The 16,217-nt window shown below is 41.1% G+C and overlaps 1 protein-coding gene across 1 annotated transcript in view; it reads left to right on the forward strand.

Moving 5' to 3' along the window:
- The window catches only part of WRN (WRN RecQ like helicase), a 442,993-nt gene that overhangs the window by 75,200 nt on the left and 351,576 nt on the right, over window positions 1-16,217 (forward strand). Inside the window, 2 exon segments of the mRNA XM_030194495.1 lie at window positions 2,179-2,293; window positions 3,786-4,179. Of these exon segments, the coding sequence (XP_030050355.1) occupies window positions 2,179-2,293; window positions 3,786-4,179 (509 nt within the window).

The following is a 16,217-nucleotide window of genomic DNA, read 5'->3' on the forward strand; positions in this document are numbered from 1 at the left end:
TTTTTGTTTGCCTTTGATTTTAACATATGACCTGATGTATGTATCTGGGCACAGTAAGCAAGCTCCATGGTCAGCCAGAAGCTGAAGTGGCCTCAGTTCCGTGCGATTCATTCTACTACTGAGAATGTCTGAACTGTGGGATGTGCTTTATACAATGACTGCAAGTTGTCTGTACATCATGTAACGCAGTATTGCCCTTTTGAATAAGCATCTCTGTTGAATTAATGTCTTGCAAAGCAGATTCTTTGCAGATTGTAATTGTTATTGAATCCACATAATAATTCTCCAAAGGTAATTGTTTATTCTCAGTTACGATATACTGTGATTCACACGCATGTCAAAGCGATCTAGAATTTATAAAAGTTAAGAAGAGAGGAGAAAAAGGGGGTATGCACCTGTAGTCCCAAAACAGACCAGTGGCAGCCCTCTCCAAAGGCCCTATTAAAGAAGTAAGTCTTAACACCTGACTTAAATTTTGATAATGTGGTCTCCAGGCGAAATGTTTGGGGAGGAAATTCTACAAGCAAGGGACTAGAATATAAAAAGCTTAGACCCTAGTGGATTCCCATCGTGCTTATGAGGACAGGGAACTAGTTAAGAGTCAGTCATTACTAGTTGTCCTGTAGAAGCCAATGGAGTTAAAGAATCAAAAAGAGGAGCCACAGTCCTGTTTTTAAAACCTTGAATGCAATGACTAAAATTGTAGCTTGTAGCTAACTGGGAGCCAATGATATGTAAAAAAGAGGAGTGACATGATCATTGGGGGTTAGCAGAATGATAAAGGTGGCTGTTGAGACTGCATATTTGTGGTGAACAAGGTGGTCCTGGCTGGTTTACAGGCTCATTTGACTAGGACCCAGGCCACCACCTGAGTGGAGGCCCAGGCTGTTTTGCTAGAGGACACTTGTCACATAGCAACTTTGTCCTCTCTCCATTCATTTGTTTAGCATTACAAGCTGGGTATGTGGGCCAGAGGTGACAGCACCTTTGGCAGGGCGGTTGTGCAGGGAGTCTTGTCGTCCTCCTACGTGATGTTTAAGGCTTTGGTAAATCCCATTGGTTTGGACCAATCTAGCTGGAGAATAGGGAAGGTGAAGCTTATTCTTACTTATTAATTTTCTTTCCTTGGCTCCTACTAGACCAGTCCAGGATCCCATCCTGCAAAGCAAGGGGCTGGGGAGTGTTTGTTGTCTGTTTGAGGCTTCAGTGTCTTTGTACCATTTTTCCTTAAGAGCTCTGATTACATTAGACTTTCTTGTATTTGTTTCTGAAAAGGTTTTGGAGGACCGCAGAGGGGTTTCACTGTTTTTATAGGCTTTGTTAGTTTCATGGTAACTGGTTCCAGACTGCACCTGATATTATACTGGTGAAGTCACTGGAAACTGTTTGTGTTTCTCTACCTCTATCTGTTGGTTAGGGCTATTACCAGGGCTTTTTTTGAGGGGTACAGAGTACCAGCACCTTTTCCATTGTCTTCTAAAATTGACCCACGCTCCCCAAGTTTTAATGAAAGAGCTCAGGTTCTACACACCAATTCTGTGACTGGTTGCAGGGGGCCTGGCTATTGTGGGGTGGGTCTGTCAGTGATCACCCCACCCCTGAAGGGTGGCCTGGCATTTGAGTACCGGCACCCTTTTTCGCTAGAAAAAACACACTGAATATAACTGATTGGTTTGGACTGGTCTAGCAGGAAATAAATAGTTACAAATAAATTTCATGTTGTATCCTTTACAGCAGTGAAACTCTGTTGCAACCTGTGCTCTTTCTAACAAGCCAGTGGTTGGCTTCCAGAGGTCTTGGCTAGGAAGAGGTAGTGCTGTGCTGACTGAGGCCTGTTCACTAAATGGTGGTAACATGCTCTGAACACCTGTGCTTTCACTTAACATATTAATATTAATGTGAAGGTTTTACCATTAATGTAATGTTTACCATGTTGAGGCCACCATGAAACAGTTACAACAACTCTAGAAGTGTAGATACAGGTTTTGTGAGAAACTGTGGTAACCATGTGTTCTTTGCACATGTTATTGCAGTGCTTTAACATTCTACTGACTAACAGGCATAGAACCTTTAGTGAACTGTAAATGATCATGTTTCATACGGTGTGATAAATAGGCCTCGATGTCTGAGAAGCAGAACTTTTAGTTTTGGACTTAGCCTCTGTTGGCTTTGTTATAGGGATGTTGTTGCAGCCATGTGAGCTGAAGGAGCAGTTGGCATCTGTGTCTCGGGAGCTGCTGGATCTGGCTGCCCAGGTTCCTGACACTCCAGCACCATCACACAGTGCTCTGAGGTTAGTGGAATCGCAAATTTATCCTGCTGCTGCTTGTAAATCTCGGGGTATGCAAATTATTTTATTTCTCTGTCTGCCAGAGATGGGCTGGGAGGAGGCATGCATGCCCTCTGTTTTCTGGTTGATGACATAGGTGATTTGCTGTGCTTCCTCAGAAGGCATTGAGAGCAAACCAGCAAAAACTAATTCTTGTAATTTTCTGTAAGCAGATCGAGAACCACCTATAACTGACTTTGTTGACCCTTGATTATAACATGTGAACTGATGTCTATACATAGGTGCAGTAGACAGGCTTCATGGAAAGCTTATGGCTTAGTGGGCATATTTAAAATTAGGGTCTCATCTGATTAATAAAATTTGTAAATAATGCTTGGGGTTAGTTTAAACATTGGAGAGGCGTACTGCAGTACACATTAACTAAAATGAAACAAATGGAAAAGAGGCAAATTAGACTGAAAATGTACTGGAGCTGTAGTACTGAGACTCAATGGGTTTGAAACATTCCTAATACACGATATTCATCTGTGCATGGCTCACACACACTGTTATCTCAGATGAATGAGTGTCCAACATCCCTTGCCCTGCTCTTAAAGCTGGCTTAAATAGGATTCTGACTCATAACCATCAGCATCTCCTGTGTCACAGTTTGTGTAGCTCTTGATTTTGTCTAACATTGGAGTTGACCAATTTAAATAATGAGGAAAACTTGGCCCATATTGCCTTTACAATGCAACTAAATCTACGTGCACTATCAAATTCACATCCCTGCTGTTTTCAGAGGCATGAAACAGAATTCACAGTTTTATTTTCACATTTTCATTAATTTAAAATTACACTCTTGTGAAAATTAATGCAAATTTGTTTCTTTTATATATCTGGAAGGTTTTTCCATCATTGCTGAAGCTCTAATAGAGCATTCTTTTGCAGAAAATATTATTATCTACATCTTTGTGATAGTTGCATGTATTCTTTGTTGAAGTGTCATCTGTTTTGTCCTAGGTAGAACTCTTACTCTGTGTGTGTGTAATCCCCCCCTCTTTTTTTAAGTATTTGGGTACTGTTTTTGGCAAACTAGAGGTGCTGAAGCTCAGACCTCATTTTATTGATGGATTTTGAGCTGTGAGTATTATTCTGCAAGGGTAAAAGAGGCAATTCAGGTATGAATAGGGAAGTATGTGAGTGGGAATTTTCTTTTTCTCCCCCCTTCTTTCCTTTCACTCCTCTGCATTTTCTCATTTCCCTTCACCTTCTCCACCTTTTTCATCTTTTCCTTTACCCTCCCAATTCTTTTTACCAGCAGCTTCATGCCTGTCTCTTCTCAGTTCCATCCCTGGTACCTGTGCCTCCTTTTTCCTTTCCCTCATCTTAGTTGTTCATTCATGAATTGCAAAATCACGTTTCTTGGAATAGCTATTATATAGTACTATATGAGTTTGTAACAGGATTAATTTGTCACTTTTATAAATATTCCTTTGTCATATCTGTTCTGTAGAACTGTTGATACTCTGACTGGTGTGTTGAAAAAGCTGACTTCATTGAGAAGTATGTTGCTTAACATGGCTGACTCCAAGGACAAGGACAAAGTGGAGGCCATCTCTGATCCAGCTGATGATAAATCAGTCAATGAATATGAACACCAGCACAATAAATCTGATTGGGTGGAAAGTGAAGGGCGAGGCTTAGCAGTGAGTGCATCATGTGCTAGTAAAGAGAGAGAACAGAATGAAAATGGAGGTGAAGGTACCCAAGCAGTAAAGAATGCTGAAGATCCAGGTCACAATCCCTGTGAAGGCATGGAGAGACATTGCCTGATGTCACTGGACATTACTGAACATGAGCTTAGGATGCTGGAACGTCACAACAAGGAAGACATCACCAGTGAAGAGGTTTGTGTGTCAGCTGAGATATTTAAGAAAACAAGAAACTTTTCATGAAAACTTAATGTAAAAAAAGAATAATTTGGGGGATTTTGGAGATGATCAACCTTATCAAATAGGAAATGCCACAGTAATGATCAATAATGATTTGTGCCTTGTAATATGAAGGTAAAGCCAGAGATAAGATAGGCACTGTGTACTAGAAAGCTGCGTGGGAGCGGGGATAGCTGGGTTCCTGCAGGTACTGCGGGAATCCCACTTAGATCCCCTTGGGATGCACCCAGGTCCTTAGGGATTCCTTCGGAAGTGCCTTACTTCCCCTGAGTGCAAGGTGCCTTTCTGGCACATACCTCAAGATACCCTGGTGGTCTAGTGGCTTCTTCATGGCAGGAAAGATCCCCACTCTTTCCTGCCCGCTGTCGCGGAGCTGATCCTCTCGTCTCTACTTTTTTTAAAATGGCTGCCGAGACTTCCAATGGCAGCCTTGTGAAACTTTCGTGGTGCCCCGAAGAAGCCACTAGATCACTAGGGTGCCTTGAGTTATGTGCCAGGAGGGCACCCAGGGCCAGAGGGGAGGTAGATGGATGGAGTTGAGATGATAAAAAGTTGAAGCCATTTTAGGTAAGTCTCTGTTTCCCCTTCCTCACATAGCTGTCAATTCCGTACACTCAAAACTTTGCAAGCAAGCCTATGAGCTGCTGCATCCACGTTGTCATTCTTTATTGGAGTCATATTTACTTAATCTCACTTATATTTTCAAACATGCCGGCTTGCGCAGCATACGAATGTACGTAGAGGAAGTGTAATAATGGAATAACATTTCATAGGTAGAGTAATAATTTTTTGTTATAAATTGTAATCAGTGTGTCATTTTGAGCGGCTGGTTATAGGGACACCCTAGCACATGTTATATTTGTGCAGAGATTTTATCTCCTTGTAAAGGGCCAGTAAAACAGACATCATGTTATGAGAATCAGGTGCTCAATATTCAGAGTTTCTGTCTATTTACATTTACAGTATACACTTATATTCTACATTAAACATGAATTAGGTTGAAACCTTGGGAGCATTTCCTGTGCCTACAACAAAAGAAAAAGATGGCATGTGGAACTTGCTCCTTTTGTTTTGTGGATTGCAGTGGTATATTGTAAAAATGCACTTTCCTTTTTTATTGCTACTTTTTCACAGAGTGGTATTGAATAATTAGGGAAGGGCTTCCTTCATTCAGGAGTTTTGTCCAGCGTCAGTCTAAATGTGCCAGCATTGTCCAATTCAGCACACTATTAGCTGCCAAGTTCATACAAAGTTAATTATGTTAAGTAAAAAAAATAAATCAGTTGCCTCAGGCTGCTTGCTTTGTGAATATTCCATCACTGTTGCATTATTGCTACCAAGAATTGCATATTAAGGGCATTTGTTTTAAAACTTTGTTCTAATTCATTTATCCAGTCCTTCCATGCACATGGTTTTGCTTTTAAAACCCAAAGATGAATCCTAAAGGTTGTTGAACAATTAGGTATAAACTGTGTTGTTTATGACTTTGTTTTGGAATTTGGACTGCTTTGGGTCCTGGGCTGATCTGTACATCTGCTTTCTTAAGAGTATGGAAGAAAATGATTTTTATTTTTACTGTTTATAGAATCTGGCTTTCGTGGGGGGTGGGGCTGGAATGGAGAAGATTACTTGCGGTGGAGATAGGTCAGATTCCTGCAGTGACGGACGGGGATGGGGATGGGTTTGATTCCCCATGGGGATGGACGAGGATGGGTTAGATTTCCACGGGACGGGTTAGATTTCTGTCTACTGTATTCTAACATCAGTATTGAGCAGGTGGGTCTTGCTGTCATTATCTGCTGCTGTTCTGTAAACCCCTGCTCCATGTTGTGATAAGTCATAGGGAGTGCTGACAATTCTGTATAGTGTTACAGAAATCTGTTTGCGTCAGTAGCTTATAGGAGTTCTAGGATGCTATTGGTGAGACTAGGTTTCATTAATACATATGATATATTTCAACTTTAATCAGGATTTTTACTCTTCCAGGTACAATCAATTCAATATACTGCTATCTGACTTCTTTTCCATGCAAAGAAATTTGATCACATTACCCCTCTTCATCAACACCATGGGCGCACAATACAGTATTGGATACATTTTAAGATCTTTGTTCTGGCTCACAGGGTTCTGTATATTGGTATTCCCCATCATTCTTTAGTCCTCTTCTATACCATTGCATGCGCTTAAGGATAATCATCATGTGCTACCATTAGTACATCAAATATGGCTCATGTCATCTAGGCATTGTCCCCTTGATATTCAACGGCATTTGATAGGCCAGGATTGGCATCTGGCTAGTTAAATGCCAGAAAAACGGCTATCCACCAATATTCAGTGATACATGGCCAGCCATATACCGCTGAAATGTGACCGGCCAAGCTTGGCCGTGTTCAACCCTAAAATATATTTGGCTGGTCTGAATTTAACCGGCCAGGACTGAATATCAGCTTGGCTGGTTAAATTCTGACCAGCCAAAGATAAACCTGATACTTGGTGCTGCTCACCGGAAATGTCCCTGCATTGAATATTGGGTCACAGTGCAGACTGCAGGAGTTAGCTGTTCTAACTCCTGCGCTTTGAAAATCAGCCTCTGTGTCATCTTTTCACTGCCTCGTCTCTGTGGAATGTACTTCCCCTTTCTTTGAGAAATGAGTTCTCCTATCAGAAGGTCAGGGCTAGATTTATTGCTTTCTCTGGGACTTAGTGGGAGGTAGGGGGGTTCACTGGCCTGTTCTATCCACTTCCCCATGGATGATGACTTCTGCCTACTCTGCTTTCCTGTCAAGTTGATGGCGTTCTGTTTCCTTGCTCCCTCTTTATGTTAATTTTGGAAACTGTTCTGTTATTTTGAATGACGGTATATCAAACATGATTAAACATATTTATAAACAGAGTAGGAAAATTAGCCTGGATGCATAACTGATCTGGAGAGTGCCCTCAGAGTATAGTTATTATCAGTGGGAGAAATTATCAAGGGGGGGGGGGGGGGGTTCTGCAGAGGTCTTTCCATAGCAAATTTAGTGTAGTTAAAGGTATCATGTTGCCAGCATTGATCTTGACAAATTCTGAGATCTGTTCTGAAATATGTAGATTCAAACAGCCCTAAGTTGCCAATATTAGAGAATATGCCAGTTATTGTTATTTGGGTGCTCTTTGTCAGATGATTGGCTCTACAGCAAGTTTGAGTATTATATATAAGAACTGCCATTACTTTCTATTCTCTCTTCAAAACCTGTGTGCTGTCTTTATAATCTGAAAAAACAATGCAAAACAGTTCACAAATTCAGCAAATAAAATTAAATAGTTACATACTTTGGTTCGTTAGAGAATGGAAATCTCAGAATATGTGTTGATTTAATTTTTCTTCTTTCATAATGTGTTTATGAGACAGAGGAATTAAACTAATCCATAACGAAATAACATAGTAAGATAGTAATTAATGACCTGAACAGTCCATGAACGCTGAAAGTTTCTGGGGCTTGGCTGATTCTTTCTTTAAAAAATTTTTTTTAAATTGGTCTTTAATTACATTTTTCAGTACCAAACATACAGTACACATTGAACTGTGATTACAATAGTAAGAGATACTCCTACATATCCATCACTACCCTCTGTATCTCAAAGCATTTTTACCACCTCTGATCTACCATCCTTTGTTATGGATATCAATTAGCTTCTTAATGGTAAATAATTAAATGTATTTCCCATGTATACTTTTGTGTAAGTCAAAAAATTTTGACTTCAAAATGCCATTAATCATTTATTTAGACTTGATATATATCAGGGTCCTGTTATCTCTGGGTCATTCTAATCTGTTCAGTGCCAGAGCACTCTTGCTATTGTTAGCTTCATGGGGGTAGGCACTCTGGCTGTACTGAAGTTCCTTTAGAGGATAGAGCTAGTGCTATATATGTGCCTTCTGTGGGACGAACTCTAATTCAGGGTAAGCTTGTAAAGTGCTCAAATTAAAGAGAAGATGTTGGGAAGGAGGTGTGCAAGTGAGACTGGGGAGTGATAAAAATAAGTAGTTGTGATTGTTTAAAATCTGTAAATGATCTGGCTGGCTGAAAGTTTGTGCTGAGCATGTATATTGAGAGGAGGGCATGGCTGCATGACAATTATCAGGTGACCTGGAGATACCTAAAAGCCATTTGACTGATGGCTCAAGCAGTAGGTTGAAAAAGGAATTTTAGCTGAGACAGTGGGTGTAGAAAGAGTTGGTAAATGAAATTCTGATTGCTTTTTCTTTTTGGTAAAAGAAAAACAGGAGTGTGTGTGGGTGCTGAGAAATTTGGATTCTTGAATAAAGCATTCTCCTTGGATAGGAAAAGTAAGTGATAAAAATATTTTTCTAGAAAATTTGCTTTTGTGAACTTGCCTTAGTTTAGAGTGAGAGAGTGATAAATAAAACTGAACTGAAGACTTATCAATGAGGCATAAGTATATAATCCTCACATACTGAAATCTAATGATTTAGCTTAATGCCAGCAGGAAATAGTCTGTTCTGACATCTGTTGAAATCTGTGAAACTGTGGTCTATGAGAAGGGGGGTGGGTGGATTTGTGAAATACAGGGGTTAGATGCTGAAGGGGAGGGAGAAAGAGAGGGAGCAATTTTGGTCCAGGAGGTGGAGGGGAGAGAGAAAGAGGGAGCAATGTGGGACCCAGGCTCAACTTATACACAGTTGACAGCATTTTGGGCCATTTTTAGTTCTCAAACTGCCGTTGACTTATACATGAGTAAATACAGTACTATCTGTGCAAATGTCAACTTGTAGATAATGACATGACTGAACAAGAAGAAGAATAAATAACAAAAAATAAAATCCTCTGTGGGCACCCCAACATAATATCCCAGACAAAATGGCCCTTGACAATATTGCCGTTGACAAAATAGACCCTGTAATAAAATAGCCCTTCGCAAAAATAATAAGTATGGTAGAAATTTATTGAATGATGTAAGCAGGTAGCTCAACCATAGTAAGTAACTTCCAGATTATTGCTTGCTTTTACACAGGAGCTTGTTTTACCCTGAGGTAATTAATAGATTTACAACATATTAGTGTCCATTCTAATTTCAAAACAGAAAGGGTCTAATGCAATGTTCTCTCTGTTTTGTTAAAGTAATTAAAGAGTAAAATATGTGACAATTTTAGAACAAGACAATAGGCAGACAGCTTTATAAAAACAACATACTCATTTAAATATTGCCTTACCCTGAGAGGTCACGTGACGCCATGGTGCGGGGCTGACGCTGGAAAGCTAAGCTCCGCGCACACTCACCCGAAAATCAGATAATTAGACCTACCCAAGGAGCGAAACGCCACAATTTCAATCATAAAAGGTGGGAAAGCGACTGGCGAGTAGAGATTGAGCGAAGAAACCGAGAATGGCAGCGAAATCAGTGAGAAAAGAACGAGACAAATCGAAACCGCCAGAAACCAAGATGGCCGACCAGCGAGATCCCGGCGAATTAGCGGTGGGATCCGCATGGCTGACGGAGATCACGGCCGAGGTTACAGCAGCGGTTGAGGCCGCGTTGGACAAAAAGCTTCAGCAATTGCTCGATCGGGCGGAGGAGGCTCATGAGCGTATAGACAGTATAAATATGGAGCTAGATGAAGGTTTGCAGCGGATTTCAGAGATGGAGGAGACGGTGGAGGCACAGAAGGAGATCAACAAGAAACTGGAGAAGAAAGTACAGGATCTGGAGACAAAGATTGATGATTTGGAAAATAGGAGCCGGCGAAATAACCTCCGTTTGGTTGGTTTACCAGAATCGCTTCTAGATAAAGATTTGCCTACCTTTTTGGAGGATTGGCTGCCGAAAACATTACATATAGAGGACAAACTACAGAGTTTTTGTATTGAACGAGCCCATAGAGTTGGGCCTCCGAGACAGCCTGAGAACAGGCCGCGAGTAGTCATACTAAAAGCTCTGAACTTTCGGCATAAACAACATATTCTGGAAGCGATAAGAGGAGGCAAAACTCTCACCTACCAAGACAAGAAGATCCTTTGTTTTCAGGATTATTCTCAACAGGTGCAGGCGAGGAGGAAGTCCTTTGCACCTTTATGTACGGACCTTTTCAATAAAAAAATAAAATTTGCGCTCTTGTATCCGGCTAAGTTACGTCTCACGATCAATGGAGTCACTAAATTTTTGGACACTGTTGAAGCAGCTAAAGCATACATTCAACAACATGGCGGTGAATAGACCCTCAAAGGGGAAGGATATAACTACAGAAGCATCTGAGGGAGCTCCACAAGACAGGGGCTTATTTGAAACTAATGTGCTATGGGAAATCACCCCCGGAAAACTTATGGATTTCTCAAAGATTGAACATTGAAGGATGGAAAGAGATTTAGTTAAGTCCTGATCAATGCTTGAACATATGGGATAGTGGGGATGATATAATACATATATACAACGGAGGAATCAGACATGGACTGTGGAATATAATGTTGAATTACAAGGGTCGTATGAGCATGGAGAGGCGGAATGCAAAATAAGGCTGAAAGAATACACAGAACTGAATTACAGCACAGTATGCTGAACCATTGCCAGGATGTGGTGAAAGAAGATGATCAAAGACTGGTATACGAACAGTGATGTGTAAATTTGTGAATATGTTGGTGGTTAAGACTGGGAAGAGTTAGAGGGGTAAATAATAACGGCAGGGTGAGTGTAGGGGTTAATAAGTGACTAGTTCTTGGAACAGGAGGGAGGGAGGGAGGATTTGAAGGATGGGAGCTTGGGGGGAGAGAGGGGGGGGGGGTGAGAGATAGGGGGTTATATAAAATTAGGTTAACAGAACCTCAATTAGACATATGGAGTCAGAAGAGAAATATGAGTGAGTTGAATGAGGAGTGGCTGCGGACACAAACAGCAGGAGTGGTGCTGCTGGGACACCATGACTGCTCTTATGTGAATGTGGAACATTGGTTGCTGCATAAGCGAGACTTAGGAGACTGATGGGATTAAGGATATACTCTTGGAATGTGGGGGGTATTTCATCTCCCATTAAGAGAAAGAAAATCTTACATAGTCTCAAAAAGAAAAGAGCGGATATAGCACTTCTCCAGGAGACACATTTATCGTCTCAGGAGCACCTTAAGCTTAAAACCTGGTGGGTGGGAACAGTACTGGAGACCCCAGCGGTGGGGAAGAAGGCTGGGGTAGTGATATTGTTCCATAAATCACTCCAGGTTGAGGTGGGGCAGATGTGTATTGATTCTGAAGGGAGATATATTCTGGCACAGGTCAAGGTGAATAACACCACCTACCTTATTAGTAACATATATGCCCCTAATGTGTACAGTAAGAAATTCTTCCACTCTCTCATAAGTAAGATACAGCAATTTAATGTTTCGAAGAAGATAATTGGGGGTGATTTCAATATGGTAGCTGATCCCACCATGGATAAATCACACCATATAGCAGGTGCGATGGGAGGGATAGATAAAGGTATCAATTTGATGTGTGGGGCTCTGGGAGTGGTTGATGTGTGGCGGGTTCTTAACCCTAATACTAAAGATTATACGCACTATTCTAGAGCTCATCACACGCAATCGCGAATAGACTACATACTGATAGATGAAGATAGTTTTGCAGACATCTTGGAGGCAGCAATAGATCCCACGATAATTTCGGATCATGCGGCAATATCGATTGAGTTTAAAGATCTGAATGCGCAAAGTAGAGAGTTCAGGTGGATATTCCCCTTAGATCTGTATTATGATCAAGATTTTAGGCAATATATTAGGAGAAAATGGGAAGAATATGCACTATATAATGATGCACACATGGATACACCAATATTGTTCTGGGAGGCTGGGAAAGCTGTGTTAAGAGGTGAGATTATAGCATACAGTGTCAGAAAGAAAAAACAGAGAGATCGAGAGATCATTAGATTGGGGGAGCAGTTGGTGCAATTGAGGAGGGCTTATGGACAAGGGGTAGCAAATCATATCCGAGAGCAACTGTTAGCCACTCAGGTAAATTTAAATGAACTGCTACATCAGCGAGCCACTAAATCTGTTGAATATTATAGATATCAATTGCATAGATTTTGGAATAAACCCGGGAAACTGATGGCAGGGCTGGTGAGGAAGGTGAAGGGGCAGAGGAGAGTGTTGGTGATCAAGACACAGAGGGGGAACCTAGTACATGATGATACAGAGATAAGAGACGTATTTAAAGATTATTATGCTAGACTATATGCCAAAAATGATGATGATGATCTAGACCCTGACATATACCTAGAAAATATCAATAAGACAAAGATCTCAGAACAACAGAAGAGGGAGCTAAATAAACCGATTGAGACTGAGGAGGTCCTTAAAGAAATTAGAGCTAGTGCCTTGCATAAAGCGGCGGGGCCAGATGGATATAGGGCTGAATTCTACAAAATTTTAATGCAGGATATAGGAGGCCCTTTAACAAAGTTCTTTAATAGATCAGTTGAATTAGGTGAACTTCCACAGTCTTTGCGATTAGCGGATATAATAGTATTTCCAAAACCTGAGAGAGATCCGACCATACCAGACTCATATAGACCAATTTCACTGATTAGTTATGAAGCCAAGCTGCTAGCTAAAATTCTGGCCTCAAGATTGGCAAAAGTATTACCAAGCATAGTGGCGACCCCTCAGGTGGGATTTATACAGGGGAGACAGAGTGGGAAAAATATTAGACTGATACTGGCATCAATAGAGAACGTACGCAGAGAGGGAGGAGATTCCTTATTGATTAGTTTCGACGCCGAAAAGGCGTTTGATCGAGTAGAGTGGGAGTTCTTGTTTGCTTCATTAAGAGCGTATGGATTTGAAGGTTACTTCACACAAGCAATCTCTATATTATATAAGAATCCTATGGCGAGAGTGATGGTTAACGGAGCGTACTCTCGAAATTTTGTAATTAATAGAGGTACCAGACAGGGATGCCCTCTGTCTCCCTTACTGTTTGCTATTACGCTAGACCCGTTGATTCGGGAAATCATAAGTAACCCAGAGATTGAAGGTATAAAACTGGGAACCAGAGAATTTAAGATATCGGCGTTTGCCGATGACATTTTGGTTCACCTAGCTAAACCGGAGAGATCGCTACCGGTATTGATGGAGGTTTTTGAAGAATATGGGGCCTTTTCGGGATTTAAATTGAATTTTCAAAAGTCAGAGGGATTGCCCACAACCAATCTGGTAAAGAAGAAATGGAAGGGCAGGTTCCCATTGAGATGGGCGAACAAGGAATTTAAATACTTAGGCATAATACTAACAAGTGATATGAGTAGCTTATATAGACAGAATATAGACCAGTTACTGCAATATACGCGACATAAATTAGCAATATGGGAGGGACTGCCCTTAACTTTAAGTGGGCGAGTGGGTTTGTTTACAATGATACTTTTCCCAAAGTGGCTGTATGTCTTAAGACAATTGCCACTAGTCATACAGACTAAAGATATAAAGAAGATCCGTGGAATGTTGACTAGATTCTGTTGGAGTGGGAAAAAGGCTAAAGTTAAATTGGAATATCTCTATGGGAAAAAAACAGAGGGGGGACTGGGGCTGCCTGACATTAAACAGTATAATTGGGCTTGTCTAGCTAGACACTTAGCAGATTGGATTATGGAAACAGAAGAGCATACGGAATGGAATATTGAGAGTGCATTGTTTAGACCATATCACCCTTATTATATGATGCATGTAGAGAGTAAAATGATACCAAAGGAATGGAAACATCATATCTTATTGGACCCAATGAGAAGTATATGGCAGTACATATTGAGGAGATTAAATAAAAACCCACGATGTACGGATCTCCTCCCACTAGTAGGGAATGGAGCATTCGGACCGGGGAATAATTGTCCGAAATTTGTCAAGTGGGCACAGGAGGGAGTGGTACTAGTGGCAGATGTTATGCAAGATACGGGAAAGATTGTATCAAGAGAGGCTTTAGAGGACATGGTGGGGGCAGAGAATGTGACATGGTATGCTTACTGCCAGATCCACAGTTATATTGAGAAACTACATAGGGGAAAATGTGATAGAGGGATATATGAGCTGCTGATGAATTTGTTTTTGCCTAAGGGAAGAGAACAGACTACGGTGTCCATACTATATAAACAGTTAAATTTGATAGCCAAGCATCGTAGTTATGAAGCAGTGGCAAGACGATGGTCTGAGGATTTAAAGGTAGAGATCAGCAGTGGAGATATAGTCCAATCTCTAAAGGAGATAGTACATAAAGTGGAGAGTGCCAGATATAGGGAGATACAATTTAGAATTGTTCTGAGGGCATATATGTCTCCCATACAGGCCTATTACGCAGGTAGATTGCAAGAAACACATTGTAGTAAATGTCATTTTCAGAGAGCAACACTATATCACATGTTTTGGGGATGTCCGGTCATACAAGATTTTTGGGGCCCAGTGCTGGAATATTGTGAGGCCATGCTACACAGGAAGCTTCGGTTAGAGTCTAAAACTGTTGTGCTTGGATTAAGGGGAAGAGGGTCAATACTACGACATAAAGAAAATCTATTTATTTATAAGGTACTAATGGTTGGGAAACAATGTATATTACAACACTGGACACAAGACATAGGGCCCTCCTTCTGGCAATGGAGGAGTTCGCTTCATTCCTTGGTGCGAATGGAAGCACGTGCTATGACTAGTAGCCCTAGAAGTAGACAACGATTTTGGGAAGTCTGGGAACCATACGTACAGGCTCTATCCAGCAGAGCTCGCAGTTTATTGGTGAACACACTCATGGGAGAGGAAGGTAGGGGAAGATAAATGGCTTTATATGTTTAATGGTTAACGCTAATATAGAATTACATGGTATAGGAATAGGGGGGGAGGGGAGGGGGGGGAAGGGGAGGAAAGGAACCTTTAATGAAACCTTTTGATGACACTCTAGATTCGATTATGATAAGGAATAAACGGGGGGGGGGGGGGAAAACAGACAAAGACTTGTATTAGATAAATGTTTATTGACAATATTTACAATTGACAGTAACATCAATAGAATAATTTTTTCTCTTCTAAAATAATACAGAATAGGGATTTGGGGGGAGGGAGGGACAATGTTATATGACAAAATTGATGGCTATATGTAATGATACATGTTTTCAGTGTTGTTCCACTGAGTTTTATACAAATGTTTTGAGACTGCCATGTTCAGGTGGATTTGTACTTTTGGAATGGTCATCAATAAAAAACTGTTAAACATAAATATTGCCTTACCCTTCTAGACCCAGGAAGCCTACTTGACATCTATTGGCAACCATTGCAGTGTGTTGCAGGGTTTTCCTCCTCCCCTTCGGGATCCTCTACTCTTTCCTCATCCATGGATCCAGCAGCAATTTAGGCAGACTGCTGTAGCCAGCGTCTGGGCCTTCTCTCAGCCTGATCCAGGGGAGAGGGAGACATACCGCGGGATTCAGCAGAACACATAGGAGGAGAATAGATAAGATAGTCGGGAGCAGTATCAAGAGCAGAACAGGTAAAATACTCGGGTGCAGGCCCTTTTGTTGGGGGGGGGGGGCTCAAGGAGTAGAACAGGTAAAATATTTGGGGTGGGTCCTTTAGTTGGGGGCCAAATTGTGGGCAAACCCTTTTGTCAGCGGCTGATTTGTCGTGGACTTTTTTTTTTTTGTCAGGGCTTTTTTGTGTTTGGGCCTTTATTCCGGATTTTATTTTTGTCAGGGCTATTTTGACTTGTGTTCCTCATGTGTGCTAGATTGTATGCAGAAAGACAACACTGGAGGGATAGAGGAAGGAAAAGGAAGTTCACACTGGGATCCATGCACACAAGCTACTACTTACCACCCCCTAGGCAGTGGCCTTGCAGGGCCAAGTCCGCCTGTACTGACTTGTTAATGAAAAAAGAAAGACTGCCGCCAAAGCACAACACAAGAACAAAAAAAAAAAAACAATTGGAGGAGACCAATGTAATTCCGATCAGGGGAAACAATTTATTGATGATAC

Source organism: Microcaecilia unicolor, chromosome 2 (genome assembly GCF_901765095.1).
Source record: "Microcaecilia unicolor chromosome 2, aMicUni1.1, whole genome shotgun sequence".
NCBI lineage: Eukaryota > Metazoa > Chordata > Amphibia > Gymnophiona > Siphonopidae > Microcaecilia > Microcaecilia unicolor.